The 20,351-nt window shown below is 38.4% G+C and overlaps 1 protein-coding gene across 1 annotated transcript in view; it reads left to right on the top strand.

The window, feature by feature from the left end:
* The first annotated feature begins 1,028 nt into the window (after positions 1-1,028).
* Positions 1,029-20,351, top strand: part of PTPN3 (protein tyrosine phosphatase, non-receptor type 3) — a 287,103-nt gene continuing 267,780 nt past the window's right edge. Inside the window, exon 1 of the mRNA XM_027859060.1 lies at positions 1,029-1,229. Coding sequence (XP_027714861.1) covers positions 1,181-1,229 — 49 coding nt within the window. The 5' untranslated portion in view covers positions 1,029-1,180. The remainder of the gene's footprint in view (positions 1,230-20,351) is intronic.

Raw genomic sequence — 20,351 nt, 5'->3', positions numbered from 1 at the left:
CTCTCAATATTCTGCCTCCCTCAACCTAGCTTGTACTTAGCTTCCTCCTCGGCCTGTTCCCTTGGATTAGACATTTCTATAAAGCTTCCCCCTCATTCCAGTTGATCTCTTGTTGCCACATGCCGCAAACACTAGCTTGCTGTAAGAACTTGACTATGGTTTTGGCTGTGGGCCATTGATTCTTTGTCTTCTACCGCACAGGGAGCTTCAACATCATTCTTGGATTAGCGCAAGGGTTTGGTGCATCCATTCTGTGGTTGGGGACTTCTTTCTGGTGTAGAGCTCCCCTTTGTAGATTCAGGGATGCTATCTACAATGGGGACCCTAAAACTCCTCTTGCAGACAATCTTTTTTTTTTCATCCTCGTGAGACCCAGTACAGTGTCCATCGGAAGTGAGAAAGGGAAACTGTTTCAAGGACTAAATAGCCGTAACGAATTAGTTCTCTTCTGAGCCACAATAGTAGGCCTGTTAATTGAGGAGTGAAGGACTGAGGGGACACAGTTGAAGAGGTTAGCCCAGGGGTGGGGAACCTGTGGCCTCCAGGCCACATGTGGCCGTCTAGGTCCTTGGGCGTGGCCTTTTGACTGAGTTCCAGTTTTACAGAACAAATCCTTTTATTAAGGGTCTCTGATCTGTGAAGTTTGGATTCAGTCAAAGGGCCTCACTTGAGGACCTAGAGGGCCATATATGGCCTCAAGGCCACAGGTTCCCCACCCCTGGGTTAGCCCTATTATGATTTTAGTTCTAACTGTTCTCAGAGTGGAGGGGATTGTATTCTTGTCAGGAGAAAACTCTTCATCAGAAAGAAATTTGCATGGACTTGAAAAATATTTCTTCCATTGTGAAATCCTCTGGGCTTCTCACTCTATAACAACAAATTACACGTTGTGTAACTACTCCTTTAAAAATTGTCCTGGGCAATGTTGTCATTAAAGGGTGGCTGTTCATTGGAAGGAATCAATTAAATCTCTGACACATTAAATGCCACTCACAGACCTGTTTCACAGGTTTCCCTGGAGGAAAATAATATTACATTATAATTTGGAAGCTGATGGAGGCAAGATATCTGAGGCAAGTTCAGAGGTTTAGGAGAGAGACCTTAACTTTTTCAGATTGTTTTTAGGTAGGGGGGTCCCCTTTAAAGGATTACTAACTTCTTCAAACCCACTGAAGGCACCATGGTGGAACAGGAGCTGTTACTAGCATGCAGTTATCCTTCAAAAAACTGTAAGTTGCCAACCATGTTTGGTGAAACCATTTAAATAAATAACGAAAGAAAGTTAAAGATTTTAATTGTCCAGGTTATAAGGTATCAAAACAGTCCCTAAATGGGCAAACAAGGTGGGGGGAATGTTAACATTTGTCTTAACTTTCTGGTTTTGTGAAGGACTTAATGATTAAAGAAGTTTTTATAGTTTAAAGAACTTACTTCTAAAATACAGGTAATGAATGTGGAATTTCCAAAATATCTTCAAAACAATGAATGCTCTGATTAACAGTGGAAATAATACCAATTTTTCCCCTTCATTTCTTAATTTTGAGCAACAAGATAAGTTTGTTGGATGGAAAAGGAAGTAAGAACATTTGTGATCAAGGCAATGTGGTTTTCATAAAGATAGATGTCTACAAATGCCCATTTATCTTTTCCTAAAAACAGAAGTGTGAGTAGAAAGCAATATACGCTCATCAGTGGAAATAAATAATTTTTACGGGGTAGAAAAAAGAATATCAAACATCAAAGATTTTAATTGTCTCCTCTTGGACAGCTAGCTAGTGCTTCAACTGACATTTGGTGTTGTCTTTCCCTGGTTTAGGAAATTAGGTCAACATCACCAATTCTTTGGAACAAGTCAATTAGATAGCTCGAGAGAAACAAAAATAAAGTGATGGTAAAATATAAATTGATGATCTGCACAAAGAGAGAAAAGAAAAAGATGGAGATATATCCAGAGAGAGAAGGGAGAAAACCAAATAAGCAGCCAGGGGAGAGAGGGAAGGAGGGAGAGGAAGGGAGGGAGGGGGAGAGAGAGAGAGAGAGAGAGAGAGAGAGAGAGAGAGAGAGATTGCTTCTCAGCTAGGACATACCCTTTCAAAGGTATTGCTGGTTTGTTTTGACAACCAGAACAGAGTATTTCCACGGGAATTGTACTCATAGTGCATGAATCAGGTGTTCTGGAAAATAAAAATCGAGGCCAGTCTTGTTCATGACGTCCACCCGATTTCTTTTGTAACACCCCTTAGGGCTACACTTTAAAGCAAACTTTTTAAGATACAATAATTAAAAGAAAAGGCTGGGGTAAGAGGCGAGGAGGATGGTGCATTGCAGAGCACAGGGGAGAAGTGAAAAAGACAAGTTGAAAGTTCTCTTTTTTCTTTCTTTTTCTCTTTCCTTTTTTTTTCTTGTTAAAATGATTTGTTAAAATATATTTTGGTACTTGCTTAATAAACTTTTACCTTTAGGGCACTTAAGTTTATAAAAATTATTTTAAAATGTTTTAAATACTTTTCAGGGCCCTTTCTTTTGCATAGACAAGTGCTTTGAGAAAGAACAGATGTAATGACAATTTGCACATGGCTTATGCAGAACAAGGGCTGGGAGTGTATCTTCTCCCACATTCCCAGCAGTCAGTGTTGCTTTATTTTCTTCCCCCCACCCCCCAACAAAATGAATGGTATTCCCTGAGGCAAGGCATGCTGGAGGATTTAGAGAAGCCCAGGCTCCCCATCCTTTGAGCCCCCTAGCCCCTTCTACTTTAGGTGAAGGAGTTGGCTACTAGCCAGGATTTGCTGACCGCTTTGGATAATTTAAATAATCCCACCTAGTCACTTTTCATAGAGAATCTTCAATACACATAAAATAATTAGGGAGAAATTAAAGGGGCCTTAGTCCCTAAACGACCAATTTGATGCTTTTCAAAAGGTGTTTCTAGGGCACCAACCAGTTTTCAATGGTTCATAGGGAAACTGGTGGATAATATAATAATAATGATAATAGCTAGCACTTACATAGAGCATTAATGTTGGCAAAGCACTTCATTCAATCCTCACAATGATCTCTGTGAGTTAGTCGTTATTATTAACCTCATTTTACAGATGAGGAAATTGAGGCAGAGAGAGATTAGGTGTTTGCCCAAGGTTACACTGCTAGTGTCTGAGGCAGGGATCAAACGTACCTGTCCTGACTCCAAGCCCAACACTGCCAGCTGTATCAATCAGCTAATCTAAACTGGAGGAACCGATCTACATGAACGAGCTCATTGCGTTCAGGTTGGCAAGAACTTGTGGAAAAACTATGAGAGGTGTTAAACCTGCTGGGGGAAGATTGAAATTGTCAATTGAAAAGGATCAGTTTTGTTCAGCATCAGTTAAAAACATGGGCTACATACAGACATGTGCTCGAACTTGTCTAGGAGAGCTGTTTGTTAAATTTTCAGTGTGATCATTTATTCCTCAAGGCGAATTCTACTAATCAGGGCTTGATTTATTCTTTTGTTGATTGTCTAGACTTAGAGAGATGAAGAAAATGTTAATAATGCAAATTAAACTTAAAAGTATGTCCAGTATACATTTTTTTTCCTAGAGAGCCAGTTGTTAAATATTTGTTAGCGCACTTCACAGTCTCTCTAGAGAGTTGGCACTCACCTTGAGAAGACAGATCAAAGTACCCATCAAATGACCATGCATGAATATTTCACTATGTATCTCAGAGAAAAAGAGCAGTATGATTGTAATGCCTTGATATCTTTTGGAGATTGAGGGAAGTGAGAATTGTGACTAAGCCCCGAAAGACCTATTATTTTAGTACCTGGTACAAGTTTTGGGCACACAGATGTCAACCTGGAAGTTGTTGGGTTTTTTGTTGTTGGGGTTTTGGTTTTTTGTTTGGTTTTTTTGGCCAGAGAAAGTTACAGATGTCAGAAATTTTATGAATTTGCAGCTCAATATTAATGAATAACAATGAGACTCAGTGTTTACAAATTGGAGGTTTTTGTTTTTGTTTTGTTTTTGTTTTTGTTTTTTTACCAAGAAGTGGACTGTCATCTAAAAGTTTCAAGACTATGCATAAAAAATCCATTTTCAGGAGGGAAGACAATGCAGATGTTCTCCTGTCTGTTTTCTGAGGCAATAAAGCTTTCTAAATTTCCTAGAGAGATAGGAAAGGAGAATACTATAAAATGACCATAGCTTCTTACATCAAATACAGACACTGCCCTCTCTTGGAGAAGGAATTAATCAATCAACAAGCATTTATTGATTTCAATGTCCCAGGCACTGTACAAGGGGCTGAGGGTGCCAAGAAAAAGCAAAAAAAAAAAAACTGTATTAAATATGATATAACTAGCAGAGTAGGAATATTCCCCTTGCAATAATAGTAATAATAGCTAGCATTTAGACGGCACTTTAAAGTTTGCAGAGCACTTTACAATTATCTCATTTTATCCTCACAGCAACCCTGAGAGGTAGGTGCTATTATCATCCCCGTTTTACAGACATGGGAAGAGGCAAACAGAAGTGACTGGCCCAGGGCCATATAGCTCATAGGTGTCTGATAACACACTTGAACTCAGGTCTTTCTGACCACACGTCCAACACACTATCCCCTGCACCACCTAGCTGCCTCAAAACTCGGCCGTGTCACCAGAACAATGAACAGGTCATTAGGTAGTATCTGAGTCACATACAACTAACTGTACTATAAGCAGATCCCCTATAGCGTGATTTCTTATTCCTGAGTCTGTAAATTTTTTTCTTTTTTACTATGTTTTGAAAATTGTATTTCAATATAATTGATTAAGGGGCAAGTAGGTGACTCAGTGGATTGAGAGCCAGACCTGGAGCCAGGAAGACTCATTTTCCTGAGTTTAAATCTGGCCTCAGACACTTATTAGCTGTGTGAGCCTAGGTTAGTCACTTAACCCTTTTTGCCTCAGTTTCCTCAACTGTAAAATAAGCTGGAGAAGGAAATGACATGCTACTCCAGTATCTTTGCCAAGAAACCCCAAATGGGGTCACGAAGGCTTGGACATAACTGAAGGACACCTAGCAACAACAATAATTTATTTTCTTTATAAATCCACATATTTTATTTTATACAGTTAAAAACATTATTGGGGGGAAAATCTACAGGTTTCACAAGACATTCACTAATGGAGTCCACAGCAAAAAGAAATTCAGAATCCCTGACGTATAATAATGGTCTATTTGTCGTTATTCTCAGGATATACTGTTACCTTAGGAGAAATTTGAGCTCTGGCTGGCTAATGCTGCAAGAGCGGCAGGTGCTGGCCACAGAGAGACAATGACCAGTCCTAGAGAACCTCAGTGGACCCGCATTGGGCATACCGCACGAGTTTAAAATGGAAAACACATCTATTAGAATACAGGAATACTTGAGTATTGGACTTCTAGCTCATGGAGATCGCCACAGATGATGTCAGGTTACTAACCACGACCCAAGAAGCTGATGAAATAATTTCCAGCTACACGCTGAGCTTAGGAAAGGTATCGCAGGAGTGTGGAGATGAAAGGTGCAATGACTTTATAGCCCAGGAACTAGGCTGGTTTTGCACAAGTACTGAGAGGGGGACAGCTAGTTATTGTGGCCGCTACTGCTGCCTCAAGAGTGAGGTGGGCTTCCCGGTTACTCACAGCAGATACAACTGATGAGGGAAGGAGAAAGCTAAGCAGCTAAAAGCAGCCTTTTCCTGACTCCCTTTAATGCCCGTGACTCCTGTCTAATTTATTCTGTCTTGGGGATGTGCTTTTTTGCATGTCTCTTCCATTAATCTGTGAGTTTCTTGATTTTTTTTTTTTGCCTTTCTTTAGCTAGATGACTCAGTGGATAGATTACTAGGCTTGGAGTTAGGAAGACTCCTTTTTGTGAGTTCAAATCCAACCTCGTACACTTACTAGCTGTGTGACCCTGGGCAAGTCATTTAACCTCTGTTTACCTTAACCCACTGGAGAAGGATATGGCAAACCACTCCATTAACTTTGCCAAGAAAACCCCATGGACAGTATTGGTGTGTTATGGTCCACAGAGTCACAAAGAGTCATACATGATGAACAACAATGAAAAAGGCATAACACTAACAACTGGGGTCATCAAGGAAGGCTTCTGAGAAGAGGAGGCATAGGAGCAAAGCTGAAGGAAAATAAAGATTCTGGAAGGAAGGAGAGAGGGATTGGGTGGAATTGCCCTTCTGCAGGCTCTCCCTGGGGAACATAATTCAATTTGAAAAAGTGAGAAGAAAATTCCCCAGCACTGGTTACATGCAAGTTGGCAGACTTTCTCCCTGCCCCACCCTGTCTAGACTCAGGTCATTAGTTCGGTGTCTTCTGCAAAGAAACAAAACTAAGGGGGCATATTCTAGTAGGGAGAGAACCCCATAGAGCTCTCTCTCTCTCTGTCCCTCCCTCTCTCTGAGTTTGCTCAGTTTTGCATTAGGTGATTTCAGTGATCTCTCCAAAGAAATGTCATTTCCAAGACTTTAGCTTAGCTAGAACCAACTATTGAAGCTGAAACTTGGTTTCATTGAAGATTTTCCTTCAATTCAATACAAATGTTTGTTAAGCATATGCTGGGTGCAAAGCACTGTTTTAAAAGCCTCACATTCATGTATTTTCTTACCAGCTCTGAAATCAGTGATTTAAAATAAAAGTTAACCTATTCAGCAGTGAATTCATTGCAAGTTGTTTTTGAATGAATACTTTACTAGTGAACCTATTTTGAAGAAAAATGCAATTAAGAAAAGCTAAAATAGACTAATAGCTATGATCCAAAACAAATTGATTTATTTTGTCAATTTAATTGAACCCAATGCAGCATTTTAACAAATGCTGAATGCGGCAACCATGCCATGTAAGAATCTGTTTAAGGAATTGGGAATGATTAGCCTGGAAAAGTGAAGATGAGGGGAATGGGGAAAGAGACAAGATAGTTGTCTTTAAGTGTTTGAAAGAACTGCCATTTGTAAAGAAGAAAGTTTCTCAGTTTGACTCTAGACCAGGGGTTTTTGACTGGGGAGTTAGTGAACTTTTTTTTTTTTTTTTGATAACTAGGCAGCTACATGGCACAGTAGATAAAGTGGCAGGCCTGGTGTCAGGAAGATTCATCTTCCTGGAGTTCAAATCTGGCCTCTGACACTTACTAGCTATGTGACCCTGGTCAAGTCATTTAACCCTGTTTGCCTCAGTTTCCTCATCTGTAAAATAACTGAAAAACAACATTTTGATAACTATATTTCAATGCAATTGGTTTCCTTTGTAATCTTAGATATTTCATTTTGTGCATTTAAAAATATTATTCTGGGGGCAGCTAGGTGGTACAGTGGATAGAGCACTAGTCTTGGATTCAGGAGGACCTGAGTTCAAATCCGGCCTCAGACACATAACACTTACTAGCTGTGTGACCCTGGGCAAGTCACTCCATTGACTAGCCAAAAAAATAAAAATAAAAATAAAAATAAAAATATTATTCTAAGAAGAGGTCCATAGGTTTTTCTAGATTGCCAAAGCAGTCTATGACACAAAAAAGGTTAAGAACCCCTACTTTAGAGAGTAGAAGATATTGTGAGAGAGATTCTGAGTCAACATGTGTTTAAAAAAAAACTTCCAAACAAATAAAGCTGCTTAAAAAATGCAGTGGGCTAGTGAGTTCCCTGTTGCTGAAAGTATTTAAGTACAGAACTGTTGATATCTTGTCAATGAGTTTGTAGAAAGAATTCAAACAGAGTTAGACTAGAAGACCCCAAAGGTCCCTTCCAACTCAGTGATAATTCTGTGTCATATATTCAATTCCCTTATAATAGTGCAGTGGAAAGAGCATTGCGTGTGACATCATAAAATCTTGTTCCCAATTTTTGCTTGGCTACTTGTTACCTATATGAGGCCTGGGCAAGTCACTTTGTCTGGATCTCCTTTTCTTCATCTGTAAAATAATGGGATTGGATTAGAGACAAGCACTCTTAACCTAGTATTTAGGAACCCGTTTTAAATATTTTGAGAACTGGGTTTCAATAGAAGTAGTTTCTTTTATCTTTTATTTTATACATTATAAAACATTATTCTGAAGAGGAGTCTATAGGTTTTGGCAGATTGCCAAAAAGAATCATGACACAAAAAAATAAAACCCTTGGATTAGATGATTTCCACTATCTCTCCCAGCCCTATATCCAATGAGAATTCTTTCTTGCTGAGGCAGCACCTTCTGGTTCTTATTGGCCCAAATATTTCCCTCTTAAATCTCATTGAAATGATGGATGAGGACCATTGTAATAGCGTTCAATCAATAAATATTTATGAAGTGTTTACTATGTGTCAGGCACTGTGCTAAGAGCCATCCTTCTCACAGTTGGTAAAGGAAATACTCAGACAGAGGATAAAATTTCCATGTGGAGTGGAGGGAAGAAAATGGCACGATTTTAGGGACATGCGGAATTCCTTCACCTGCCTTCCACATAACTCCCTCATATAGTCCGAAAGTTTTTACTTCATTTTTGTCTTCCTGTCTGACATAATAATGAGTGCTTTATTCTTCCTAAGTTAATAAGCTTCCTTTTAAAATAAAACTACCTCCAAAGTCTAACAGATTAAATGGATTGTCACTTATTACTACTTTAGTATTCATTCATTTCCTCCTGACACTAATCTTAGAGAAATACATTAAGAAAATTATAACTTGGAGAAACACAAGTTTGGGGGTTTTTTAAACTTGAAGTGAGGCAGGAGACTTCATTCTCTTATCAACTAATTGTCAAGGCATGTGTAGTGTGCAGAGTGGGAAGAACTCTGGTCTTGGAATAAGAAGTCTTGGACTTACATCCTGTTTCTGCCATTAACTATCATTTATTATTTGTTCTTTATCTGTTGAAATGCTGAAACATCTTTACTAATGTTTATTAAGTTGTAACAAAAAAAAAGAAAGTATAAAAATAAGTCATTCCATTAAAAAAAAAAGATTACTGGCTTTGGAGTCAGTGTACCTGGCTTTAAATAGCGCTTCTGATGCTCACTACCTTCAATGTCACTTAACGTACCTCAGCCTCAGTTTCTTCATCCTCAAATAATAAGATGGAACTAGATGGCCTGAGAGGTCCTTTTAACTCCATATCTGTGATATTATAATCTTATGTCACCAAATCAAACAATGAAACGATGGAATAACACAACTCCAACTAGTCTGATGCAGTGACAACAATGAGAGGCAGTCTGAGGGAGTGGGTAGAGAACACAGACTGTGTAAATCTGGGCAAGTCCCTTAACCTCTTAGTTCAACTCGAAGCAACTCTCAAAAGTCCTAAGACATCAGTGGTTCCATCAGGAACTCTCCACAATATTGAAACTACAAGTTTGGGACTCTGGCACTCCGTTTAAAAACTACATTCATACACACATATATTTCCATATACAAATTTTCATATATGTATATATGCACATGTGTGTATATATGGGTATATGTACATGAACGCATGTTTGTATGTACACATACCCACGCATGCAATAAATACACACATGTATATATTAATGATATATGTATATGTGAATGTATGTGCACAGGTATACATATAACACGCATGTGCATATACATGTGTATATTGGCTGTATATTTACATAACATATACACGCATGTACATACTTATAAATATATACATACACACATGTATATATACATATGTGCACAGATGTATCTGTGCACACACACATATATACATATATACACGCACATACGTACATACATACGTATATACACATACATGCATATACACACACATATGTGTGTGTATGTATATACACACACACACACACACATACACACATATAAAACCAGACTTTAATCAGAAGACCTCAGTGGGTGTCCTGAATTTAACATCTAACTATGTGACCATGGCCAAGTAATATTTGATGTCTCTGAGCCTTTCCTTCCCTATAAAATGGGGATAGTAATAGTTGCATTAGACACCCCAACGGGGTTATTGTGAGGCAAATTCTTTGTAAACCAGAAACTGCTGAATAAAGGATGAATTATTCCTCTTACAATATCATGGAGAAGAATCATGATAAAGTGCTAGATGGTAAGGAATTATTCAAACATGGCTAAAAGGGATATCAGAAGAGGAAATGGCAATTTGGAGCGTAGGCCCTAAGGACATTAATAATCCATCATGTGGCAATCAGACTGGGTAAGAAGGGGGCTTCTGTAAGTATATATAGTATGAATTATTTTATAATCTATTTTTTTCATTTTCTCAAACTACATTGCAATCAATCTGTAATTCAAAATGTTACTGTAGAATTCCATAAAATTGTTCACATGACCTTGCAGACTTTCAATTCGGGAAAGCATAATATTGTAGTTACCCAAATTTGCCACTAGATGGCAAAAGGGACCAGTAACTTCCACTTGCAGATTCCCCATAATAGAATTATCAACTAGAAGAAAATGTTGCCCAGGTTGCTCTTTTCTGGTAGCCCAATCATGCAATGTTAGAACTGGGGTGGGGGGGACCATAAGGATCAGAAAATCTAAGCCTTCCATTTTACAATAGGTCAAATGATTTGTTCAAGGTCATCTAGAAAGTTATCAACTAATTAAGGACAAATGGGTTGGGTTTTGTTTGTATCCAAAAACCAGTTTTATTTAAAGAAGAGCTTAAATACATCATGTAGCATTAAAGCTAAAACCAAAATAAAGCAACCAAATCCGTCTGGTCCTCCACACATCATTGGGCAGCTTTTGCTAGTATGTTATGAGCTTTGCTGTTATTATATAACTTTTGATACAACAGGTCATATGAGACTATATACCAAATAATACAGAGTGAAAGAGCTCTTCTATTGGGAGCAAGGTCACTCAGCTCAACTGAGAGAGAGAGTCTCAGATCTCATCCAAAGGAGAAATTTCCTGAAGTTTCTAGTGTAGCAAGCTGGGGAGAAGGACATGATGGAGATTGACAGCTAGTCTTATGTCAGCTTCTTCCCAGAGTCTTCTTCTCCCTTCTACAACCTGAAGTAGGGTTGCCAATGAAGGCCTGAAGAGGCCAAAGAAAATGAAGAGACTTCTTCTTTCTCCTACTCCCAACAACCCCTATTCCTTCACACAAGTGAAGCATTGATCTCCACCAATGAGGAGAGAGTCCTTTACCAATGGGCTTTGGGGCTTGGGTTACATGAATAAATACTTTCAAATATTTCTGCTAGAATTCTGTACTATACTGAGCTCCCAGACTGAGCTATTTCATTAGACAATGAATTTCTGATAACTAGGAGTTTTCAAGTGGAGGCAGTGTGACCCACTTGATAGGAATGTTCTAGAGATTAAATTTTCAGATACAGGATGTACTAGATACTTCCTAAGGTTCCTTCTAACCCTTGAGATTCTGGGGCTCTATTTCAGGATCAGACTGGGAATTACTGTAAGACATGACCATGCTACTCAATACATGTGTGATCTTGTGGATAATAATTCCATATTTTACTTTCAAAGCTGTCCTGTTTGTGCTTTCTTGTGAATTTCATTCTACTCCCTTCCATGTAAGCCCTATCACATTTAATATCTAGATCAACAGGAATAAAAGAGGAGAGGGGCAAAAGGAATGCTTTCTTACAGGTATAGAAAATACATTTAGGGAAGCTGTTCCTGAATGACTCAGATTTCTTTAGGCTCTTCATTAAATTGAGGGTATTGGGCTAGGTCATATTTAATATTCCTTCCAACTTTAAATCTTATGATCTGCGATCTCATGACCCTACAAAAAAAGCTCTATGTACCTTCTATTTGAGAGGTTGGAGGCCTGTAGTTCTTTTTTTCCTACATTCAGTTCTGAACTCCCTGAAGAAAAGCATCAATTTATTTCTTTATAACTTGCTCTCATCAGACAGGCTTTTAGTCCAGGTGCCCACCCACCCTGCCCAAAATAACTTCCCTTCTCAGACAAGTGCCAAAATATGAGAAACAAGTTAGGATAAATATTATCAGACCTATCTACCTATTTGCATCAGTAAACATCAAAGACACTTATAAACTTAACAGGAAAACTCAGTCATAACTAACACATTAGGAAGGCTTATATTAATAAGATCTTCCTATACTAAGAATCTATCTTTTTCTGCCCCAACTATAGACTTCCTTTGTCAATCTTTCCAATGGTTTAAAAAAAAAACCCTCATCTATTGGAAGTCTGCACATTTACCAAGACCCATTTCTCCTTCTCTAATCCATTTTATTTTCTATCTACTAATCATACTTCACTAAACTAAGAACAATATTTGACTTAAGCCATGTCAGTTTGGTCATACTCATTTGAATGGCACTATTTATCACGGCAGCAGCAACACAAAGTTTAGGGGTAATGATGATTTCCCTATAAGTCCAGAATATTAAGCTAACATGGTGGAAATAGCACTTGGCTGGGAAGCAGGAGATTTAGTCTTATTTGCCACTAGCTAACTGCCTAATCTTAGGAAAGTCACAACGTCCCTCGGACTATTTCTTCATTTCTTACAATCTCTAGCCACCAGGGGGAGAACCTGAGAAAGTTTAGGCACAGGTAGTATCCTATGTTACTACAGTGGCATTACCATGGTAACCACACACATGGCGTCTAAGCCCACCAGCTAGGGTACCACAGTGAGGTTTCCTCCCTCTTTTTTCATCACCACCCCTCACTCCCAAGGGTTAGCTTTTTTTTTTGTTTTGTTGGTTTTTATGTGCAAGGAAAAACTTGCTGCTCGAAGTCTCTCAACCAAAGCAGTTTTGTTTTGTTTTTGTTTTGAACTCAGAGTGCACTCCTTTGTGACTCAATTTTTTTTTCAGAAGGTAGAGAAAACAGATCTAGTGATATCATCTATAAGGCTTATAAAAGATGACTCCAGACCTCACACAGCTTCTATGGCTTGCCCCCAGCTCATCTATGCTAAACAAAGTATCTCTCATGTTTGAAAGGGGAAAGTACACACAATAGTCAACCAAATTCAGTATTTGTCCTTCATCAAGTGTTTATTAAGCATACCAGGCATTGTGCTGGTAGTGTCCATTAGGATTTATGTATGCATTTTGGATAATACAGACAATTAAAAAAAAGCAAATAAAAAAAATAAAAAGTCCTTCCCCTTGACTGCTGTACCTTGTCTTGCCCCCAAGAGACAAGAAATAGAACAAGAAATTAAAGAGTTCTTTACAGTCAGCAGGAAAATCAGCTCTTCCCTGGAGAGAGAAAAGGAGAGGGATAGTTGTATCCTCCCTGCTTACACACTGTAATGCAAGTTGCTAACTCACTCCCCAGCTCATAGTTGGCCATTGCTACGAGCCAAGTTCTATCAGCCCATGAGCTTGCAAGACCCCATTCATCTCAAACACACCATCAAAGTGCCTCCTGGCTCAAGTTTATGATGACTTTCTTCCGTTCTCCATATTCCAATAAGAAAAGAAGTCTAAAATCAAGGGCAAACCCCTGGAACTTGGAAAATACTCAGTAATGCTCCTGAATCTCGACTCACTGCTCCTTGTGGTCAGGACCAAAGATAAATTACAAGTCTATGGCTATAATTATAAGAACACAAAGGCATTTGTTTGTAGCAAACACATTCAGAATTCCTCTGAGCCATAGGTTCTCATAAGCCTATAACAGTGCCCTAGTTAATAAATCCTCTGAGAATCAAGCTCCTTTTTAATGAAGACAGCCATGTTAAAAAAAAAAATCTTCAGAAATCATACAGTGTAGTTTTGGTGTACTTCATACACATGAAGGCAGCTACACAAGAAATTATCTCTGCATACAACTACTTTCTCTCCAGGCAAACTTAAAACAGCCAGCCAGCCTGTGAGTAAAGGTGTACAACGTTTGTTTTCAGAGCCTTCCGGCTCTGCTTCCTGTCCCCTTTTCATCTGAGATCTAGTCACGACCCTGGTTGCCGCTGACTTGGCTGTAAGACCTTGGATTAAATCACTTGGAGCTTCTCCAAAGCACAGGAGAGGCAAGGGATGATGCCAAATGGCTCAGCATGTGCTTTGCACTCCCTTATAGTCTTCAATATCAGACTCAGGTCTAGGCCACCAAAAGTAGCTTCTAGCTCATCCTTTCTTGTGACCCATTTTCAGGCCTACTGCACACCTAGGCCTGTGATTTCAAGGGTTCAAAGGGAGCTCCTGATGAGAAAACTCCCTCCACCAATGCAGCTGGATTCAATCAATCTGCAGTCTCAGAGAGTCTTAGAGAGTTGTCTGGGGTTCTGCTAAATTAAACGACTTGTTAGGAACACGCAGCCGTATGTCTCAGAGGAAAGACTCAAATACAAATCTTCTGGTCTTTGAGTCTGGTTCTTAGTCTGTTATAACATGTTGCCTTTCTAAAGAATATGGTATGTAGTGTGGCCTAAAGAACTGGATAACTATTTTTTGGAATAATTTTGTTGTTGTCAAGTCATTTCAGTCATCTCTGACTCTTTGTGACCTCATTTGGGCTTTTCTTGGCAAAGATACAGGGGTGGTTTGTCATTTCCTTCTCCAGCTCATTTTACAGATGAGGAAACTGAGGCAAATACGGTTAAGTGACTTGCCCAGGGTCACACAACTAGTAAATGTCTGAGGCTGGATTTGAACTCAGGAAGATGAGTCTTCCTGACTCTGGCTTGGTACTCTATCTGCTTCATACCTAGCATCTTCCCAGTTTGGAATAATAGCTCTCCTTATAAAATGCACCTTTTATGATTAGACATTATGTCTTTTTAAAAGTTTATCATTTTTATATGCATTTTTAAAATTTTGAGTTCCAAATTCTCTCCCTCCTTCCAGCCCTTTCCCTACTCATTGAGAAGGCAAGCAGTATGAAACCCATTATACACAGACCTTATATCTTGATAGGGCTGTTCAGCAGTTTCTCTTATAGCCAACCCCTGCAGAACCAATTCATACATAGACTAATCTAGAATCCTATTCATTCGTAACCAAATATTTATTAGGTATCTACTATATGTAATACATTGTACTAGATGCTAGATATACAAGACATGCCCACACCTTGCTCTCAAGAAGCTTATAATTGCATGGGAAAGAAAGATACACACATATGTATGTATGTATATGCACGTACATGTATGTACAATACAAAGGGGAGCAGTATCAAGACAGGGCAGAAGAGAAGGAGAAATTTGAAGAGGGAGAGATCACTTGCATCTGGGAGGGGTGTGTGGAAAAAAGTTCAGATCTCATGCAGTTAATCATGTAATTTAATCAGCCTGAGTGGTTGAGTCAAGTAGATCTTCTAACATTAGAACTTCCAGGACAGTGGCATAACATAATTTGGACCTCTGGAGGCAAATAATTCAGGGCATTGAACATTTGCTCTTCTAGGCTTGTAGCAAAGTGTGTAGTTACAAGAATTGAACAAAAGACTCCAGTCCTGAAAAAAGAATGAAATAATTTAATCTATATGTTTCTCCTCAGTAGAGTTCTCTAAGAAGCCAGGCATTAGCATAAGTTATAAGACACAGGAGTAGAGGTGACCATGGAATTCCTTAGTTCCCATGATAATAAGGGTTTCTTTGACAATTTGGCTATAGTTACATTCCAAAGAAGACATCATTCTTTTTTTTTTCAAAAACTGATTTCTTTATTTTTAGTTTTCAATATTCACTTCCATAAGATTTTGAGTTCTAAATTTTCTTCCCCTCCTTCTCCTCCCTCCTACCCAAGACAGCATGTAATCTGATATAGGCTCTACATATACATTCATATTAAACATATTTTCACATTAACCATGTTGTAAAGAAGAATTAGAACCAATGGGGGGAACCACGAGAAAGAAGAAACAAAACAGAGAGAGAGAGAGAAATAGCATACTTCAATCTGCATTCAGACTCCATAGTTCTTTCTTTGGATGCAGATAGCATTTTCCATCATGAGTCTTTTGGATTTGTCTTAGATCCTTGCATTGTTGAGAAGAGCTAAGTCTATCAAAGTTAGTCTTTGCACAAAGTTGCTGTTACTGTGTATATAATGTTCTCCTGGTTCTGCTTACTTCACTTAGCATCAGTTCATTTAAGTCTTTTCAGATTTTTCTGAAATCCACCTGCTTATCATTTCTTATGGAATAATAGTATTCCATTACATTCATATATCACAACTTGTTCAGCCATTCCCCAATTGATGGACATCCACTCAAAGAAGACATCATTCTTGATGATTAACCAATGGTGCCTCAGTGCAACCTGCCATTTTGTGGCCAAGCTCTTTCCTACTTATTTATTCTATCATTTTTTTAAAAATTTAAAAAAAAACTGGGACAATTAACTCTTTTGTCCCACGTAGTTTCATTTATGATTTCTTGAAATAGAGCTCTGGAAAATCAGGCTTTCATAAAGTCCATGGGGATTCAAACGGAACTACTTGATCCCACCTTAAACCCAAATCCCTCTGGCTCTCCCTGATTGGCCAATAATAGGTTCCAGCCCAAGCTTCACTTTGTCATTGTTTGGTTTTGATGGCTCAGAGTGAATGTAAATAGCAATTGTCTCTGTTCTGGCCAGAAACCCCTCCCAGTTTGATTTTTTTTTTTTTTTTGAGTAGGCAAACTAAGCCATTTTTTACCTCATTTCTTATCCAGCCTTAATAACTGAGTAGGTGTTGTCTCTGACAAACTGGGACCTGGGAAGTATCTTAGCTTAAAAAGGCCAAGGTCTCCCACTGCATCTAGGACCATCTCCAGGCTCTTGATCTATATCTTAACACTGGACTCCGATGACCCTGGAAGAGAGAGTGAGGCTGGTGACTTTGCACAGCTCTGCCTCACTTAAATCCAATTCACTTGCAAGTCAAGATATTACCCTTCTGATGTCATGTTCTTCTTTGAGAACAAAGGACGGATAACAACGATGTGCTGGTAAATGTTTAACAACCACCTCTCCAAAAATGTGCCCATGACCCATTTTCAAGTTTAATATGCATTACTAACACTTTTCTCCATTACTTTCTTAAGTCTAGAAAATCAACAAAACAACAAATCAAGCCCTGATTTATAGTTGAGGTGTCAATGCTCAAATTCAAAATTTAACCATCAGCTTAGCTAATTTGAGCTGGCTCCAGCTCACCATTAGTTCCCAAGCTGCCATTATCATCTCCGTGCCCCCCCTTCCCATCAAGATGTTTACCTTCAAATTATCTGAGGACATTATTAGCTCAAAGTAAAGGCTTTTCCTGAAACAACAGAAGAAGAAGTTTAGCAATAAAGCATCTCCTCCATAAACCTGAGGTACACCCTCCTACAAATACACCCAGTATTGCCAGGAAGAATGGATACACATAGGAGTCATGAGTAGAGAAGCGAGCCAGTGTAGATGATACCAGTTGTCTCCACTGAACACTACTACTCCAGCAGGTTGGGCTTTTCTCACTCTGCTGAAATCCCCTCTAGAAAGGACACTAATGATCTTTTAGCCCCTTACTTCTGGAAGACCAACAACCTTGACCTTAGACCCTACAGAGGCATCCGATATGGCTTCCTCAGATACGGGACTGCGGTCTCCCATCTCCTGAATAAGAGAGTCTCAGTCTCTGTGACTCTCAGAGAATAAAGCAGGATAACTCCAGGTAGCTAAATCTCTTATAGTCTTAGTTTTTTCTTTTCACCTCTTTCCTGGCATGAGTTTACTCCTCTTAATCATAGACCTCACCAATACAATTCCTAAATTTGCATTTGTGTAGTCCAGGCCATGATTCAGACAATAGTCATTTCCCCCCAAAACATGAAACAGCTCTGAAACTCCTGGTTTTCTTGGGTTTTCTTCAAGTTTCTCCTAAGAGGTGGAAATGGTACAGAGAAATTTTGTGCCCAGGAAACAAGGTCATTGGCTCTGTGGACTGCTCAGCAAAATTCTGACCTTTCCATTTGTAAATGCTGCCCCTCAAAGTCTGAAAATAGCAAAGTGTGAAAGGGGCTTTGTCTGAGACCCAGGCATACATGAAGAGGTAGCTAGGTGGCATTATGTGGAGTATTAGACTTGGAGTGAAGACAACTTGAGTATGAGTCTTGCTTCAGACACTTACTGGGTATGTGATAAATCACTTAAATTCTCTCAGCCTCAGTTTCCTCATCTGTAAGATGGGGAGTAATAATAGCCACTATCCCCACTCCCATCATTGTTATGAGGATTAAATGGGATCCTATATTTAAAGTATTTTGCAAACCTTAAAAGTGCTGTGTAAATGTTAGTTATCATAATCATCATCATCGTCATCATCATCATCATCATCATCATCATCCCCCATAGAATAGTGGTGAAGTATTTAAATGGGGATATAACAGGCTAATAGATAATTAGAGTTGGAAGGAATCTTAGTAATTGTTTACTTAGAGGTGTCCAGAGGTATCCAAATTGAAAAGCACCTGCAAAACACCAGAATGGGCCAGGCCTTAACAAGATTAAATTTTAATTGGGAAATGTTTAACAAAATAAATAAAAATACAATATAACACAGATAAGGTTACTGTGTGGTTTTCTAAGTCAATATATAGCCTGCAGAAATCAGTTTCAATTTGGTTTTGACTGTACTGGTCTAAACCAATTCCCTCTTTTTGCTGATGAGAAAACTAAGGTCTACAAAGGTTCATCTATCTAGCCAAGATTATAGCTAGCTAGTGGCAGACTTGGGACTGGAATCTAGTTTTCTTGCTACCTGGTACCTGTCTACTAGATAAGTGGTATCAAACTCAAACAGACCCACTGAACCATACATAAGGACCCCTGCAGGCTACATATTGATTTAGAAAACCACATATTAACATTATTTGTATTCTATTGTATTTTTATTTAGTTTGTTAAATATTTCCCAATTACATTTTTATTCTAGTTCAGGCTGTACTCTAGAATGTTGCTGGTAGGGCATTTGACGTCTCTGTACTACATCATGCTGCTTCTGGGTAAGCTCAAACTTTGCAAAGATTTCTTTTACCCAAACAAGAAGGGAAAAGATTTGATCTGATGTTCATCTGTGCCTGTCTCCTGCAACTGCTCCCTCAAAAAGTCACTAATGATCATCTAATCAATAAATGCAAACGCCTTTTTCTAATACTTCATCCTCAACTTTTCTGTAACATCTACCCCTATGGACCAACTCTTCCTTTTTTTTTTAATGAAATTATTATAGCATAACTTACAATTTGGAATTATCTGGAAATATAACTTATAGAGCTTATTAAATGATCATGGTAGCATGTAAACTGCTTGAAGCCAGGGAATGTTGCCTTTTTGTCTTTGTATCACCAGCACATAATTTTAAAATTTGCATTGATATCTTTTGTTTTTACATCATATTTGTTTTTGAATATATCCCTCTCCCCTAATCAGTGAGCTATCTTTTGTAATGAAGAATAAAAAAGAAAGAAAGAAATAGTTCAGGAAAACTAAGACATTAATTATATCTGAAAGGATATGTAATGTTCCATACCCATAGTTCCCTACCTCTACAAAGCAAGGACGGAGGTCATTTTAAAATTGATTCTGTATGGCCAAGTTTGGTCACTATAAGTATTTGACTTCCTTTTTTGTTGTTCTTTCCATTTATATTGTTGTAGCCACTGGGTCGAGGCAGCTATGTGGCTCAGTGAATAGAGTGCTAGGCCTGATCAGTGGAAGGCACTGCTATGAATATTTTGGTATATATGGGACCTCTCTGTCTCTTACTTAGAGAATTTGCCTCCAGTAGGATATCTAGATGAAAGGTTATGGAAGTTTAAGTCATTTTCTTAGCCTAATACCAAATTGCTTTCCAAAATGGGTAGACAAATTGACTGTTTCAAACATGTATTAGCATTCCAGTCTTCCCACAACAACTCCAACATTGATTATTACCATATTTTGTTATCCTTGCCAATTTTCTGAGAGGGAGATGAAACCTCTGAATTTTTATTTGTATTTCTATTTTTATTAATGATTTGGAGCAATCTTTCCTATGTTTATTAACTGGTGATATATCATTTGAGAATTGTTTGTTTCCCAACCTTTGACCACATACATTAGGGAATATCTCTTGGTCTTATGTATTTGCATTAGTGCACTACATATTGTGCATATCAGACCCTTATCAGAGATATTTGATATAAGGATGTTTTTCCCCCAATCAACAGTTTTTCTTTGTACCCTAAGGTCATTGATTTTGTTCATGCAAACTCCTCTCCATTTAATGTAACAGAAATTATCTATTCTATCATTTGTAATGGCCTTTATTACTTGTTTGTTTAACAACTCTCTCTCCAGCCGTGAAAGGTAGATGTGAAAGGTATCTGATCTGGTTCTTTTTTTAACTTTTTCATGCTGTGATCCTTAATATTTAGATTGTATATCCATTTTGAGCTT

This window comes from Vombatus ursinus, unplaced genomic scaffold, assembly GCF_900497805.2.
Source record: "Vombatus ursinus unplaced genomic scaffold, bare-nosed wombat genome assembly UNPS02014158.1, whole genome shotgun sequence".
NCBI lineage: Eukaryota > Metazoa > Chordata > Mammalia > Diprotodontia > Vombatidae > Vombatus > Vombatus ursinus.
Note: the sequence above shows the minus strand (reverse complement) of the source record. Positions and strands in the feature narration are given on the sequence as shown.